Consider the following 13,428-nt stretch of genomic DNA (forward strand, 5'->3'; position numbering starts at 1 on the left):
TCTTCATCTCCCAGAATTAAAGGTTTGATTTCCCTGTGTCTACAAGCTGCAGGTTGCTGGTATCATGTTGCACCAGGCATTGTAAAGGCCTCTGATACATATTCAGTGAAAAGATTTCAGGCTTTTTCAGTGTCAGCTGGTCTGTGATTTTACCGATTAAGCTATTGTGTGCACAGAACCCTGCAGCCAGGCATGGACCATAAGAACAGGTGTGTAACACATACAGGTTTGTCCTGTTTTCCTACTTCTTGCTACCCTACCCTCTATAAATTAATGACACTACTGAGGGCAGAAGGTGAACAATAGTCTCCAACCTGCTGGGAGCTGACAGAAATATTACTGGGTGCTTACCAGAATCCATGCTATGTGCTGCCCTCAGCTCCATGAGGAGCTGCCACCTGCCTCTTTGGCTCTTTCTGGCATCAGTCACCAGTTGGGCACCTCTTCCTCCTTCACTGTCCCTCTGTTGTGTGGCTGGAGGAAAATGCAGAGTGGCTGTCCTTACTCAAATCCCAACAGTATCCACCCTTCACTCCTGTGCTCATGCATCTCCCCACTTTCCTAGCTCATGCCTCAGCAATTTCACTCAGTTGTCTAAAAGCCAAGGTTCAGTCTCTTCCTCCTCAGGCTGAGGTTGTCCCAATTTCTCCAGATGGCTGCATCTCTATCAGGGTTATAACCAAGTCACATTTTGATGCCCATTAAGGCAGGTAGTTAGCTATTTTCCAGTGTGTTGCCAAGGAAACTGCTGGAGCTGAAGGACTGCAAATACTTCTAGCCTGGAAAATGGTGAGCACTGCTACTAGAAATATTGTGAAATTTCATTACCAGCTACTCAGATATTTTAATAGCTCTGGCATGTGATTCAGATACCAGTCATAAATGTCCATTTTATTTTATCACAGTACTGATTAATTCTAACACTTCCCATCTCTGTTCATCTGCTTTAAAAGCAGCCCACTGATAAAACACAGCCCTTAAAATAAACTTCAGTTTATTTTTCAACAGCTGTCCAAAATCCACGCTGAATAATAGTTTGTTATGCTGTATCTAATTGAAGACCAGATGCCATTGAACTGAAGTCATCAATAACCCATACAAGTTCAGGCATCTGCTTGCATAAAAGAACTTGCTTTTTTGGCTCTTTGCCTTCCAGCTCTTTGGGCCAAGACCAGTCTCAGCTGTGAGGTGCATTAGAAGTGTAGGTAGTTGTAAAAAGTAGGTAGTTGTAAAAAGTAATCTTGATTGCCATTCTTGTCATGTCAGAGAGGACAAATTGTAAATTTTTTATTGCAAAATATTAAAATAAATTACATTTTACAAAGACGTAGCAAATATTTACATACAGTGTGATTCCAGTGACAATCAGCAACAAAGAACAGACAGACAGGCATATTATGGAGTGATAAGGGTCAGAACTGTACAAATGTCAAAAGCCATACAAAAGACAAGCTAATTTTTAAAAGTTAAATCCATCACAAATGGAATGAATCCCACGAGGCACAAAAATTACAAGTCTACAACAAAGTTCTTTTGTTTCGTCAACAGACTTGTTTGTATATTGCTTTTTGCTCTCCTCATCTGTCTCTACACACTCTCCCAGATCAACCGGAGGAAAAATAAAATCTTAGCATACACAGCTGTGTCACCATGGATCTGTTATCAGTCTGGTTTTAATTCTGCGTGCTTTGTGATATCCATTGCCAGCAACAGATTCACGAATCATTAGTTCAGAAAAATTTAACACTCCGATTTTGTATTTCCTCAGTGACTTCGTACCAGTGTATCAGATGTGTCCGACTGCCTGGTGGGAGATGGGTATCCGGAAATGATGCCCTTCTGGTAAAAATAACCTTCAACAGCACAATACAAACCCAAGAAGCATCACAACGATGTCATGAAAAACGGGGTCACATAGTCTTACAGCACTTGAAAGGCCTTTTGTAGGAACAGACTTCCATGGTCACAGTTCAGGATTTTTGTTTCAATTTAAAAAAAAAAAAAAAAAAAAAAAGAAAGTACTGGCTCATCTTGGCAAAATTAGTAAGTGAACCCATCCTTTGCATGATCTGACTGGAAATAAAATCTGCTTGTAGGCAATAGCTAGAAAGAAGAATTTCCACTGCTATTCCATCCCTTCCTTATACATGCTTTTAAACTTTTTTTCCTTCTTTGTTTAAAAATCCCCCTTTCCTCTCTTTCCAGGAAGAGATCTGTCTCACCTATAAAACCAATTCCACAGCTTTAAGAAAACTGTTAACATTGTTAGCCAAATGAAATCTTAATTAGTGTCCGAAGAAAATGTTTCCAGATTGACCAAATAATTGAAATAACTACAAGACACAACCAGGTAGCACTGGGGAATTCACTCAGAGGCACTTTTGGAGCTGAATAGAACAAAATCCAGCCTGGACACCCCTCTAAGTCACTACATGTAAATCTGAAGGCAGAAAAACATTAGTTTAGGTCCCCCAGGCAGCTTCTTTTCTCAGGACATGGAAGACAGGCAGGCAAAAAGCTGTCTTGTTTAGCACTTTGGCACTTCTGAGATGGCACCATAATTTTAAAAACCCTGGGAATGGTTCAGCCTTTTGGAGAGAGCCACTATGAAAGCTATGCACCAACTAAACCCCTCCAAAACTCTGAAACATGTAGGGCTTAACGAGACCAATTCTGTTGGCCCCTGTGTAAAGAGGAATTTTTTCTCAGTGTTAAGATTACATTAAGGCACATGGTGGGATATCTTGAGAATAGTTTTGTGAGGTGTGATCATGTTTCCCCGAAAAACTGGGAATATTGTACTTTGTTTTAATAAATTTAAACTATTACTTTAAATCCCAAGATACTTATTATGCAGACTTATAGTCTATGCTGACTACACTGGGAAAGGCCAGAGAGCCACATCTAGCTTGATAATATGAAACAGATCCCATCTATTCTCAGCTCTGGCGTACAAGTGCACTTTGCTACGCAGAACAGAGTCTGGGTTCCAGTGTGCAACACCCCCTCCCAATCAAAGCAGCCCAGCCAAGTGTCTGGGTTGTATTATTTCGGTATTAAAGAGAATTTTTTTTTTTTTTAAATGAAGATTGGACTATGCTTTTCCATTTCACGCACTTGCTGAAAGTCTTTTCTTTCCTCGTTGTCCTGTAGCTTTCTAATTGTTACTAAAACTTTGATCTTTGCATCAATAATGGAAGACAAGTTGGAGGACAACAAAAGCTATATGGAGTGCTTTCTCATTTTCTTTTAAGTTAGTGAGGACTTCTTAAAACAAAAAAATATTTCAAGAAAAAAAGAGAAGGCTAGACTGACTACACAAGCATCCTGCGCATCATGCACATAATCCTATCTAACATTTCTTACAGTTTTTAAGTACAGCTGTCAACCACAACCCTTCAGACACAAAAACCTGAAGGGCTTGGAGTAATTTTAAAACAGTGGGGATTAAGGTATCTTACTAGAAGTAAGTAAGAATCTTCTTGATATGGCCTCTCCTGCTTTCCTGTCAGATACAAGTCAAAGTCATCCAACCACCCCTGCTCCAAGTAGTGTAAATAAAATAAAATTTGATTATAAATGAGAATCTCTCTTCAACAATAATATCATAAATTGCAGATTAAATACCAAATCAAATTATGTTGACTCCACAGTTGTTTAGTATAACAGAGGTGGACACAAGCTGGCCACAATTTCACCATTGTGTTCACATTCTATTTGAAAAAATGTCACATATGTGGAAAATTCTAGGAGAGAAATAGACTAGGAAAGACAGTCGCTTGTTTCACAGTAGATAACTTCAACACTTCCCATCTAAAGGCTATCCAACCAGAGTGCCAGTTTCCCATATATCCTCCTCCTTCTGTGGAACAGGCCAGCAACTGAAGCTGCAGCCAATATTTGTAGTTATCAGAAAGAGCTAGTAATTTAAGATTAGCATTGCAAGGTTCCATAAGCTCTTCTTACAGAGTCTGCCAGCATTACACTGAAAACAAGACTGAGACACTGAAAATTTTTAACTGTTCACTGGACTTTGGAAACTTTTGGACATACCAGAATGGCTTAAATACTCTAAAACCAAACAGATCAGCAGAACCTGATATGTTACGGTTTAAAGATCTTGGCTATTTTCTGTTCCAAGTATATTGGATAAAACTGAAGTCAGTACCTTTTGCCAGCATATAATCAAGAGCCTCATTTGAAAGAGTTGTCAGGGTTAATGCATAGATATGGAAAAAGAAAGTAAAATAAAACCATGGTAAAATTTCTTTGTAGCCAAAACAATTTGGGCATACATGTTACGAACAGACATGCTTCCTTCTAGTGGGTAGCCCATCTCCAAGTCAAAAGATAATACTTTTAGAAGCTTAGAGCCAAAGTTCCTTCTAAAACAAGTGCCTTATGGCCTGAAGTCACTTGATCACATCTCAGTTTGCCCAAGGTTTGATATTGCCCAACCTTCTTTCAAGTGGGATAGAATAACCATTGTATACACACATAGGTCAAACTCTAAAACCAAAAAAAATATACAAAGTGTTATCAACTGTTTCAAAAATCATCTCCCATTCAAGTCATGTCTGAAGTACCAAGGCAGAGAGCAAAATCAAACAACAATACTGACTAACACACTGCCCAGATCAGCAGCAGTGCTACAGGTCCCTTCTGACAGGCATTAGGGCATTTGGAGAGTATCTGTGCTTCCCAAGGTGATTTTTTCCTAAGAACAGTATCGGTGAAACTTCACCTGTACACAGATACTGTATAAAGTTCATTCAAGTATTTCCTTTAGGAAATGGACAGTGGAAGGACACTTTCAACATTAAAAAAGTTCATTGCATCCTGCTTGTGCTCATACATGCTTTGATCAGTAAGTCTTCCAGTCACTTTACTCTTTTAACAGTTCTGGGGCTGATGTGCAGCTTAGCAGCCCAACTGGTGAGCTTCATCCCAGATGATTCTTCCTTGTTAGAGGGCTCCTTCTCAATCCATTCCTTTAGAACTCTAAATTTTAATATTTTATTTATAAAATTAGAATTCACTACAATTTGACAAGCACTGACATATTCTACAGAGATGCTTCAGAAGCTTCCTTCTCAGTCTACCAGCACACCTCAGCTCAGATCTGTGTGTCCTGGCACTCCGTCTAAAGTTTCTCATTAAGTACAGCGTGCTAGCGCCGTATTTTTGGCGGTGACAACTTAACAATGGGCAACCCCCTTGATTTAATTTGTGATAAAAGCAGGATTCAAATCCAGATTTTCAGAGGTGAAAGGCTAATGGAGTAACCGAACATGTTTGATGCCCAAAACAGTCTTGCAACAGTATACAGTTACACTCCTTAACTATTTCCTCAATGAAATGTATGAACTCAGAGCAGATCCAGTGTATTAACTAGTCTTTTCTATTTTGTTCAAGAACCATAATATCCAAAGAAGGAGTGGGACTCCAAATTCAACTGTTATTTTACAAGTCTGTCAGAAAAGCAAAGCTGATGGGCTCAGAAGCCAAGTTAGGATGGGAAAAGAAGACTGGAGTTTCTTAGTTTGGGACTTGCTTCTGTTTTCAAAGAGACAGGAGAAGCTGCAAACATACTTTTCTCCTTGCTCTATGTTCAATATGCACTGACCACTTTCAGAAAACCATTGTCCAGCATGCTTCACGTGGCAGCCTTCACATTGCTTACTGTATTATATTCATTCATCAGCTGTTCGTAAGGCACAGAAAGTTCTAGCTCATTATTGGTAAAGGTAGATTCATCAGAGGATGGGAATTTTACCAGTTTTTTTGCGGTTTCAGATTCCTCTGCAAGATTATCATCCATAGAGGATTTTGACGTTTCCTCATCATCTGAGATATCTTCCTCTTCATCATCATCTTCATTTACAAATGTTATATTGGCATTCTCAAATATTAAGGGTCGATAGTCTCTGGAATCCCACACTTCACCTTCTTCTTCACTAATCCTGTCCAGCTGATTTACGAACATGGTTCCTTCTAGAGGGCTGTCTCCAATACGTTTATCATGGAGGGGTCTCAGTACATGACCATTCTGAATGTCCAGGGAAGCCTCATCATACTCAAATGACTCTGTCTTCGTGTAAGTCACCTGAACATCTATACTGGCATTCATTTGTTTGCCATTTTCCACTATAATCATTTTGTCATTGCTTGTCTTCAGGGCCTTCTTCCCGATTTGCTTTATAAGGTCATTGTAGGTCTCTTCCTTCTTTGAAAGAAAGCTGAAAATGTTGACATCCTTTGAGGTACCCATCTGAAGGGGTTTTTTAGACCGAGGATGGTTGTCAAATGATTCTTTTCTTTTTTTCCTCCGTTTCTTGATTGCTTTGTGGACTTCCACAAACATACTGACCTTCCAGTTAACAAAGAGTGAGAGCCAAGCTAGTCCCAGATAGATCCATAACTCCACAAAATATCTGTAAAGCGCATGATAGTTTGCATCTGGATTTACACCTACAAGAAATTTAAAAACAAAAACATTACTGAAAGAAGACTCACAGCTGATAAACCTTTGAAGTTATGACTCTGAGAACTACTCGCTTCCTCACTAAAAGAGCCTCGTTATTTTAACACTGGTCTGATAGGTAGTAAGTGGGGATCTGAAAGAAAAAGTTGATCCCACATCTTCCACTTCTTGGCCGCATGTATTCTGACCACTGGACTAACAAAATTAAAATGCAGCATATCTATCCTCTCCTTATAAGATATAAAAGCGAACATTCTCCTGTTTGAAAACTACAAGTCTTCTTCCTGCCACTGAAGAATGTATATATAGGCACCTTCCTTGAGAAAAAGATTCAGAGTTCTACTTACAAGGACCACCTCTAAAGCCCTGAACAAAGCAGTGGATTTTAGAGAAAGAGGAGGCTTAGGAGGGAGAGAGGAATATACTCAGCATTCCCCATTGACTAGTTCTAGGCAGGTGTGGAGAGCACTGCCCATTGCCTACACATCCTGCTTAGTACACTGGACCCCATTCACATGTGCACAACTATCATGGTGGGTACAGTAGCTCCTTGCCTGAAGTAGAGACCTGGGGCACCAGAAGGACTTATGAACTCTGGAACTTGGCTGCCAAATTAACCCAATAAAGGCCTTAGGTGTCTACACCAACAGTGAAGAGACAGATCAAGTCCACTGGATCAGTACTGAGCCTTAAGTGAACATTTTATTCTGCAAAATGTGCTGGAAAAACTTAGAAAACATCTTCTCGAATTAGAGTTTGGAAGTAGAATTGCCACACTATGCAAGTAATGAAATAATACATAAAATACAATTACTGACCAGCAACAAAATCTCCAAATCCTATGGTGGTGATAGTGATGAATGAGAAATAGAGACCTTCAATGTAATTCCATCCTTCAGTCATCATGAAGACAAAGGGAGGAATAACCAGATGGACCAAGACACCCCAAACAATGAAAATAGCAGTGCATGTAATTTGGGCTTTCCTCTGTGAAGAAAAAAGAAAAAGTCAGGGAAAGATTTCAATTTTTTTTCCCCACCCATGGCACCAAGAATCATCTGACAGTACCAGATATTTCAGAGTTTTGTGCTAACAATTTAGCTACCATAATTAAAAGTCACTAAAAGTGACTGAAATAAACACACATTTTTTCCTTTAGGAAGAACTCCCTATTCTTACAACTATTTGCTAAAAAAGGATTATTTCCTCATAGTTTTCTTTCACACTCTTGGAAGAGTTTAGTGAGTCCCTGGTATTTTATAAATTGGCATGGGATATGGACATAGCACTCTAGTCTAAAAAGCCATCAGTACCTCTAACTTTCCTTTTACTCTTCTGAATACAGAAGTTTTAAGATGTTTCTCTCCAACTTGTGTCTCCTTCCCTTTGCCACTCATGCAACCTCTGTACAAAACTGCACATACACATGTAGTTCACTATTATTTTCTGCACTTTCTTCTCAGGTGCAAAACCAAGAAAGTTCTTGCTCTGTTTCTGAAACCAGGACCCAAAGCAGTCCCAGTGCCCTCCAGGCACTATGACCCCTGCATTGCCTCCCATCTCTGGGCAGAGTTAGAACTGAGAATTCATTTGCAGTGGGGAAGGGAAGGAAGAGAAGAAAAAACTCAAACAAACTCTCACCAGAACACCAACAAAAAGCCACAAACAAAAAACCACAAGCCAGTAATTCAGAACAAAATATTATTGTGCAGTAAGTTCACTGCACAGCAGGAAATATTCATGTTAGCATGCAGGCAGGTGGGAGCCAAGCAGGACAGCTTTTTTCATTTCCGTGCCTGAAGGAGCTTGAATGAAATGTCTGTGAAATGAAGACTTATGTACATTTGTCCTAAAGGTCTTTAATGTAAGAAGTAGTACCACAGGTTTCTATGAGATCTCATTTTGCTAAACTTCTTGCAGAACTAACACATCAGACCCAATCCCTCTTTTAGTTATTTCAATGCAACATCATTTGGGAAAATTCATAGTTGTGCAAGTGTTCACTTACTACAAGATAAGCAGGCAAGTTAAGAAGTGTAAGCTTAATTCATGCATCAAAACTACACAGTTCAAGGGTAAACAAGTAAGGGCTTACCAGGCTTACTCCTCTTTTTGTCAGAAACTGGCCCAGCCTCTTGGCACGTCCTCCAAAGAACTTCCCCAGAGCACTGATCCACGTCAAGCAGAGAGGAACTCCAAAAAGCCCATAAAATATGCAGAAGAGACGCCCAGCATGTGTCTTTGGAGAAACATTTCCGTAACCTGAAAGAGATAAGTATGTGGTCTGTCTGTTCTTGTTGAAGAGAATTCAAGGCACTTCTACCTGTGCACAAAACAACGTTGTGTGGGATCCCACTGTGTCAGGCACTCCTTACTTCACCATCTAAAAGGGATTTTACTCCAGCTGCTGATCTTCTGAATCTGGATGCCTTCCAATTTGACTCTAGCAAACACGCAAAAAAACCCGCACTTTACGAGTTCCCTAGATTTTGTGCATCTTTTTCTGGACAAGATGGGATAAATACAAAATAAAGCTCATCTCAAAACTTCTGATATGATGCCTCGATCTTAAGCAGCACTATTAAAAACTTAATTTGATTCAATTTTATGGAATGAAACTCAAAATTCATCCTGAAGCTAGCTCCCACATGAAAGACCCACTATACACATTTAACTTGTGACCTGGTACCTTTGCAGGGTAAGAGCTTGTGAGTTAAGTGCAAGGTAAGTAAGTGCAAGATATTTCAACTGAATTTTGTTCTTTGCTGGTCACAGAACCCAACAGAGCATTACAGACTCAGGCTTCAAAATCAGCAGCCTATTTTCTGAACTTCTGACAGAGTTTTCTTCTTTAGGTGTGTTATTGACTTCAACATTTTGTCATAAGTTACAATATAAGCTGAGTATTGTGAATTTCAAATAATAAAGAAAACCACAGTACTGCATATGGTTTAACAGTAAGACTTCTAAATCCAGTCTTCCCTGGTTATTTTGCATTCCTTTTTTTTTTTAACTGTAGGTGCAACAAGTATCTAACAACACCATGTAGAAAGATTTTTCTGTAAAAGCAGAAGGCAAATGATGTTGAGTTCTGAAAACCTATGTATCAGAGGAGGAAGAAGTCTTTCAGTGCAGAGGGTCTTACAAGCACAAATCAGCAGTGATATTTAAAAAACAACAGTTGTTCTGCTTCACCTTCTTTTAAGAGGTGGATAAAAAGTCTAGCTTGTTCTGCAAGCCAGGAACACTGATGATTTAGTAGTAGCTCAAGAGGATGCGTGTGTGTAACAAGACAGGAGTACAAAAACCTCATATGCACTTGCTTGAGGTATTAGTTTAATGGCATGCTTTGTTACGCTTTTGTTTTGGAATTTTAAGTGATTTGGAAATTTAAGTGCATGAATCAATGGAACTGGAATGACACCAGCCAACCCAAACAGCACCTGTAATCCATTACTGATTGGAAAGGCACACCTTTCTCTTCTGTACACCCATGGAGAGTGCCAAAATCCTCGGTTTTTTTCCTCTATGAATCTGCAGGTGAACACACACTCTAGGCAGCTCCAGCCATGGGGACTTTACTCAGTGGCTACCTTGACACAGAAATGGGAGAGTACAAACACACTAAAGCCTACAGAAAACTACAGTTAGGAAGGCTGATGTAGCAAGTATTTACCGATTGTAGTGATCACAGTAGCAGCAAAGATCACAGCGTTAGGCCAATTCCAGTTGTTGAAAGTATTGTTCCCAGTGATGGCAACCCCCTGTCCAGCAGCATCTGACACAATCTGTAAGGAAAAAGCTCACTGTCAATCTTATAAAATCCTGGCAGCCTAAAAAAGAATGTGCCTGTCCCTCTCAGGTTTTCCCCCTTAGTCCCCCTTTCAAAATAATCTCTGAATTTTTTGTGAAAGCTGGCCTAGTATATTCACTAACAATAATTTTATGAAATACTAAAAACTTGTTTCACATAAGCAAAAGTAACACAGGTGCTCTGACATTTAAATAGGGAGTTTTAATTAGATAAACTTTTACTTGATTTACAAGTTTAAGCCGAATGGATCTCTTCCAGAGAGCAAATAACACTCCTGCAGACTAAACTAGCATTTAACCTCCAGTGCAGATCTTGAATCTGGTTTAGTATTAGGGATATCTTCAGAACTACTATCCATTTCAAAACACTGTTACATGCCTCAGCTTGACTTGGGCATGAATGTCATAGAATCCTTGGCAAAGCTCATGTGATTCATGTTAATTCACCTGCTGTCTCTACCAAAGTCAAACCATCTACAAGCAAACTGTAAAACTGTACATTTCAAAGACAGAGAAATTAACTTTTTTTCACAGCATTTCATGCAACAGGATTCCAATCATTGTCCTTGAATCAGGCCCTTTTCTTCTCCCGTGCTGGAATCTGGTATGCCATGACAAATGCAAAGCACTTGTTAACAATGGTCCAGGGAAGCAAGTGAGGTCAGCAGCATTTCTACAGATTCGGCCAGTCAGTTTTTTAACAGCTCTTCACATCTCCAGGTGCTCAAGAATTCTTAACCACTCACCTTTTGTAGGAAGGAGCTTGGAAGAACTAGCCTCCCCTCCTTTTCCAAAATTAGATTCTAGAAAACACACTGATTAAAAAACCCTAATTACTATTTAGCGTAGAAAGTGAAAGTTTCAGATCAAAACCATGCATCTTGCCGATGCTGATGTGCATTTCTACCTCCCCAGAATAAAAGAAAAAAGCCAAACCAATTTACTATATTGTCTCTGTGAAATCTCTAGTTATTTCAATCTTTGCCCTGTCACATCATGATGCAGTTAAAACCTTATCAGGTTACTCTGCTTTTTTCCCTTCAGAGTAAATACTTATCAAAACTCTGAGGCTACACCCATATACAGAAAAGGTGAAGATATCTCCAAATGTTGATCTCTAACGCTATCCACTTTCTGTGTTTCTCCCTCAATAAGTGTTGAACGTAAAAACTATCTTCAGCTGAGTACCTAAAAAATTGGAAGCAATGTACTTTTTAAAAATTTTTTTTTTTTAGGAATAAACATGACAGGTGATGTTTATCTTAAACTGGCAAGAACTTATAAAGGTAACTACATCCAACTCTTCCTTCCCCCATCACCCCTTCCTTCCTTTCTACTTGATTAAGATCTGATCTTGGACCCAGCAGAGACTCAACACAAAGTTCAATCACTACTGAAAACATACACAAGTTAACACAGGTTTTAATTATTCTTCAGACTTAATACATATCACCACCCTCCTACTGCAATAAAAATGCCCTCAAAGTGAATGTATTGTGCATATACAAGATGCAAACAATGTAATTAAGAATGCACTTTCAACACAGAAGCTGTTACAGAAGATAAAAGGAGAAGCACTGAAAGTGAATGAAGGTAAAGAACTAGATTTTCTTTTTTTCTCCTGCTAAACTATAAGTGTGTGCAAAACTGCATGCAGTGCCTTTCCATATCCTACAGGCTCCGGATAGAAAAGGACAGAATTCTTACCAAGGCACTCATTTATCATGAGAAAGTGGTGTACAAACGAGAACCTAGAACAGGCAGGTCGAGAACAGGCAACTAAAACACACACCTCCACCCCTCTTCAAAAAAAAATGGATCACAAGAGATCATCTGAGGAGAAACCAATCAAAGTACAATCACTCATTTCTGCCACAGTCTGCAGATGAACTTCCTGGAAGTCCCAAAGGACATCCAAATCACCTGAAAAACACAATCTGTTCTCTATTATCCTTGAAAACATGCCTTGACTTCTTCCACTGCCTAAATGTTACACTAAGCACCAGTTTTCCAGTCATTTTCCATTCCATAAGCAGACTTGGATGTTTTTTAGTTGTTGTTTCCTCACAGAGCAAGTGATCTCTAAGAGACCCAGCGAACGATCAGTTCCCATTGTCACAGGCCATTATCTCATTACTCCACTTTGGTCTGACCTCATGAGCTCAGTTTCCCAGCACGTACAATTATGTACAATTATGTACATTTATGTATATAAATGTATATAAATGTATATAAATGTACACAGTACAATTATGTCAAGACCTGCAGGATTTGAGGTCTGGAGGTTTAAAGGGGGCCCAGATTTGAGGGGAAGAAGCTGCTGGACATAGCTGCCCTTCACAGCCAGGCAGCTAACATATGGGGGGCAGATGGCCAGCTCTACAAGTTATATACAGAGAACCACAGATACTTCTCCAGACACAGCTGACACCCTCTTCCTGTCCCTATTTGCACACAGCTATTGGCTATTAGCACAAAATTATCTGTCATCTCCAGTCCAGTCTTTTAATTTACTTTATACCTGCAATAAGTCTGAATGCACTATATGCATGCCAGCTGCAGGAATGAAGATAGTCACAAAACATGCTTAGATAGCTTTGGTGCTGTGGGAAATATGTAGCTGCTTTCCAAGCAGCATAACTTTTGCCATACTGAAATAATTAAAGATTCTGGCTTAAAACAAAAAATGTGAGTGGACATTATACAAGTGAACAGCAAACATGGCTGTGTTTTTTTGCCTGGCAAATCTGTTAGGCTCTAATGTCAGAGATGCCTTTATCTCCATATGCTAGGATACAGAATGCCCCAAGTTGGCTGTGCTTGATTTCTCAAACTACAGAAAACTTCCTCCAAAAAGTCTTTGGATTGTAAAATAGGAAGCAAGGAAGAAGAGGGTAGATAGTGCAAGTGTTCTTAGTATCTTGAAAGATGTAATTTAAAAATACCTTTTCAAGTAAGCCCAAATGCAAAAGCTGAAAATAGCTAACTCATAATTTATACATTGCCTTAGCTCTCACCTCAGGACAGCTAATACTGATAAAGGCAGGACTGTATTTTCAGTCAAATGTCTTTTGCCTCACAGAATTAAACCCTCTCTTCTCCCTCATTCCCTGCTTCTCCAGTTCTGCTTC

At 39.3% G+C, this 13,428-nt stretch overlaps 1 protein-coding gene across 1 annotated transcript in view; it reads right to left on the minus strand.

Moving 5' to 3' along the window:
• Positions 1-1,262: 1,262 nt before the first annotated feature.
• Positions 1,263-13,428, minus strand: part of KCNK5 (potassium two pore domain channel subfamily K member 5) — a 35,879-nt gene continuing 23,713 nt past the window's right edge. The window contains exons 2-5 of the mRNA XM_048298287.1: positions 10,161-10,272; positions 8,580-8,746; positions 7,303-7,471; positions 1,263-6,471 (exon numbers count right to left, since the gene is read on the minus strand). Of these exons, the coding sequence (XP_048154244.1) occupies positions 5,657-6,471; positions 7,303-7,471; positions 8,580-8,746; positions 10,161-10,272 (1,263 nt within the window). The 3' untranslated portion in view covers positions 1,263-5,656. The remainder of the gene's footprint in view (positions 6,472-7,302; positions 7,472-8,579; positions 8,747-10,160; positions 10,273-13,428) is intronic.

This window comes from Corvus hawaiiensis, chromosome 3, assembly GCF_020740725.1.
Source record: "Corvus hawaiiensis isolate bCorHaw1 chromosome 3, bCorHaw1.pri.cur, whole genome shotgun sequence".
NCBI lineage: Eukaryota > Metazoa > Chordata > Aves > Passeriformes > Corvidae > Corvus > Corvus hawaiiensis.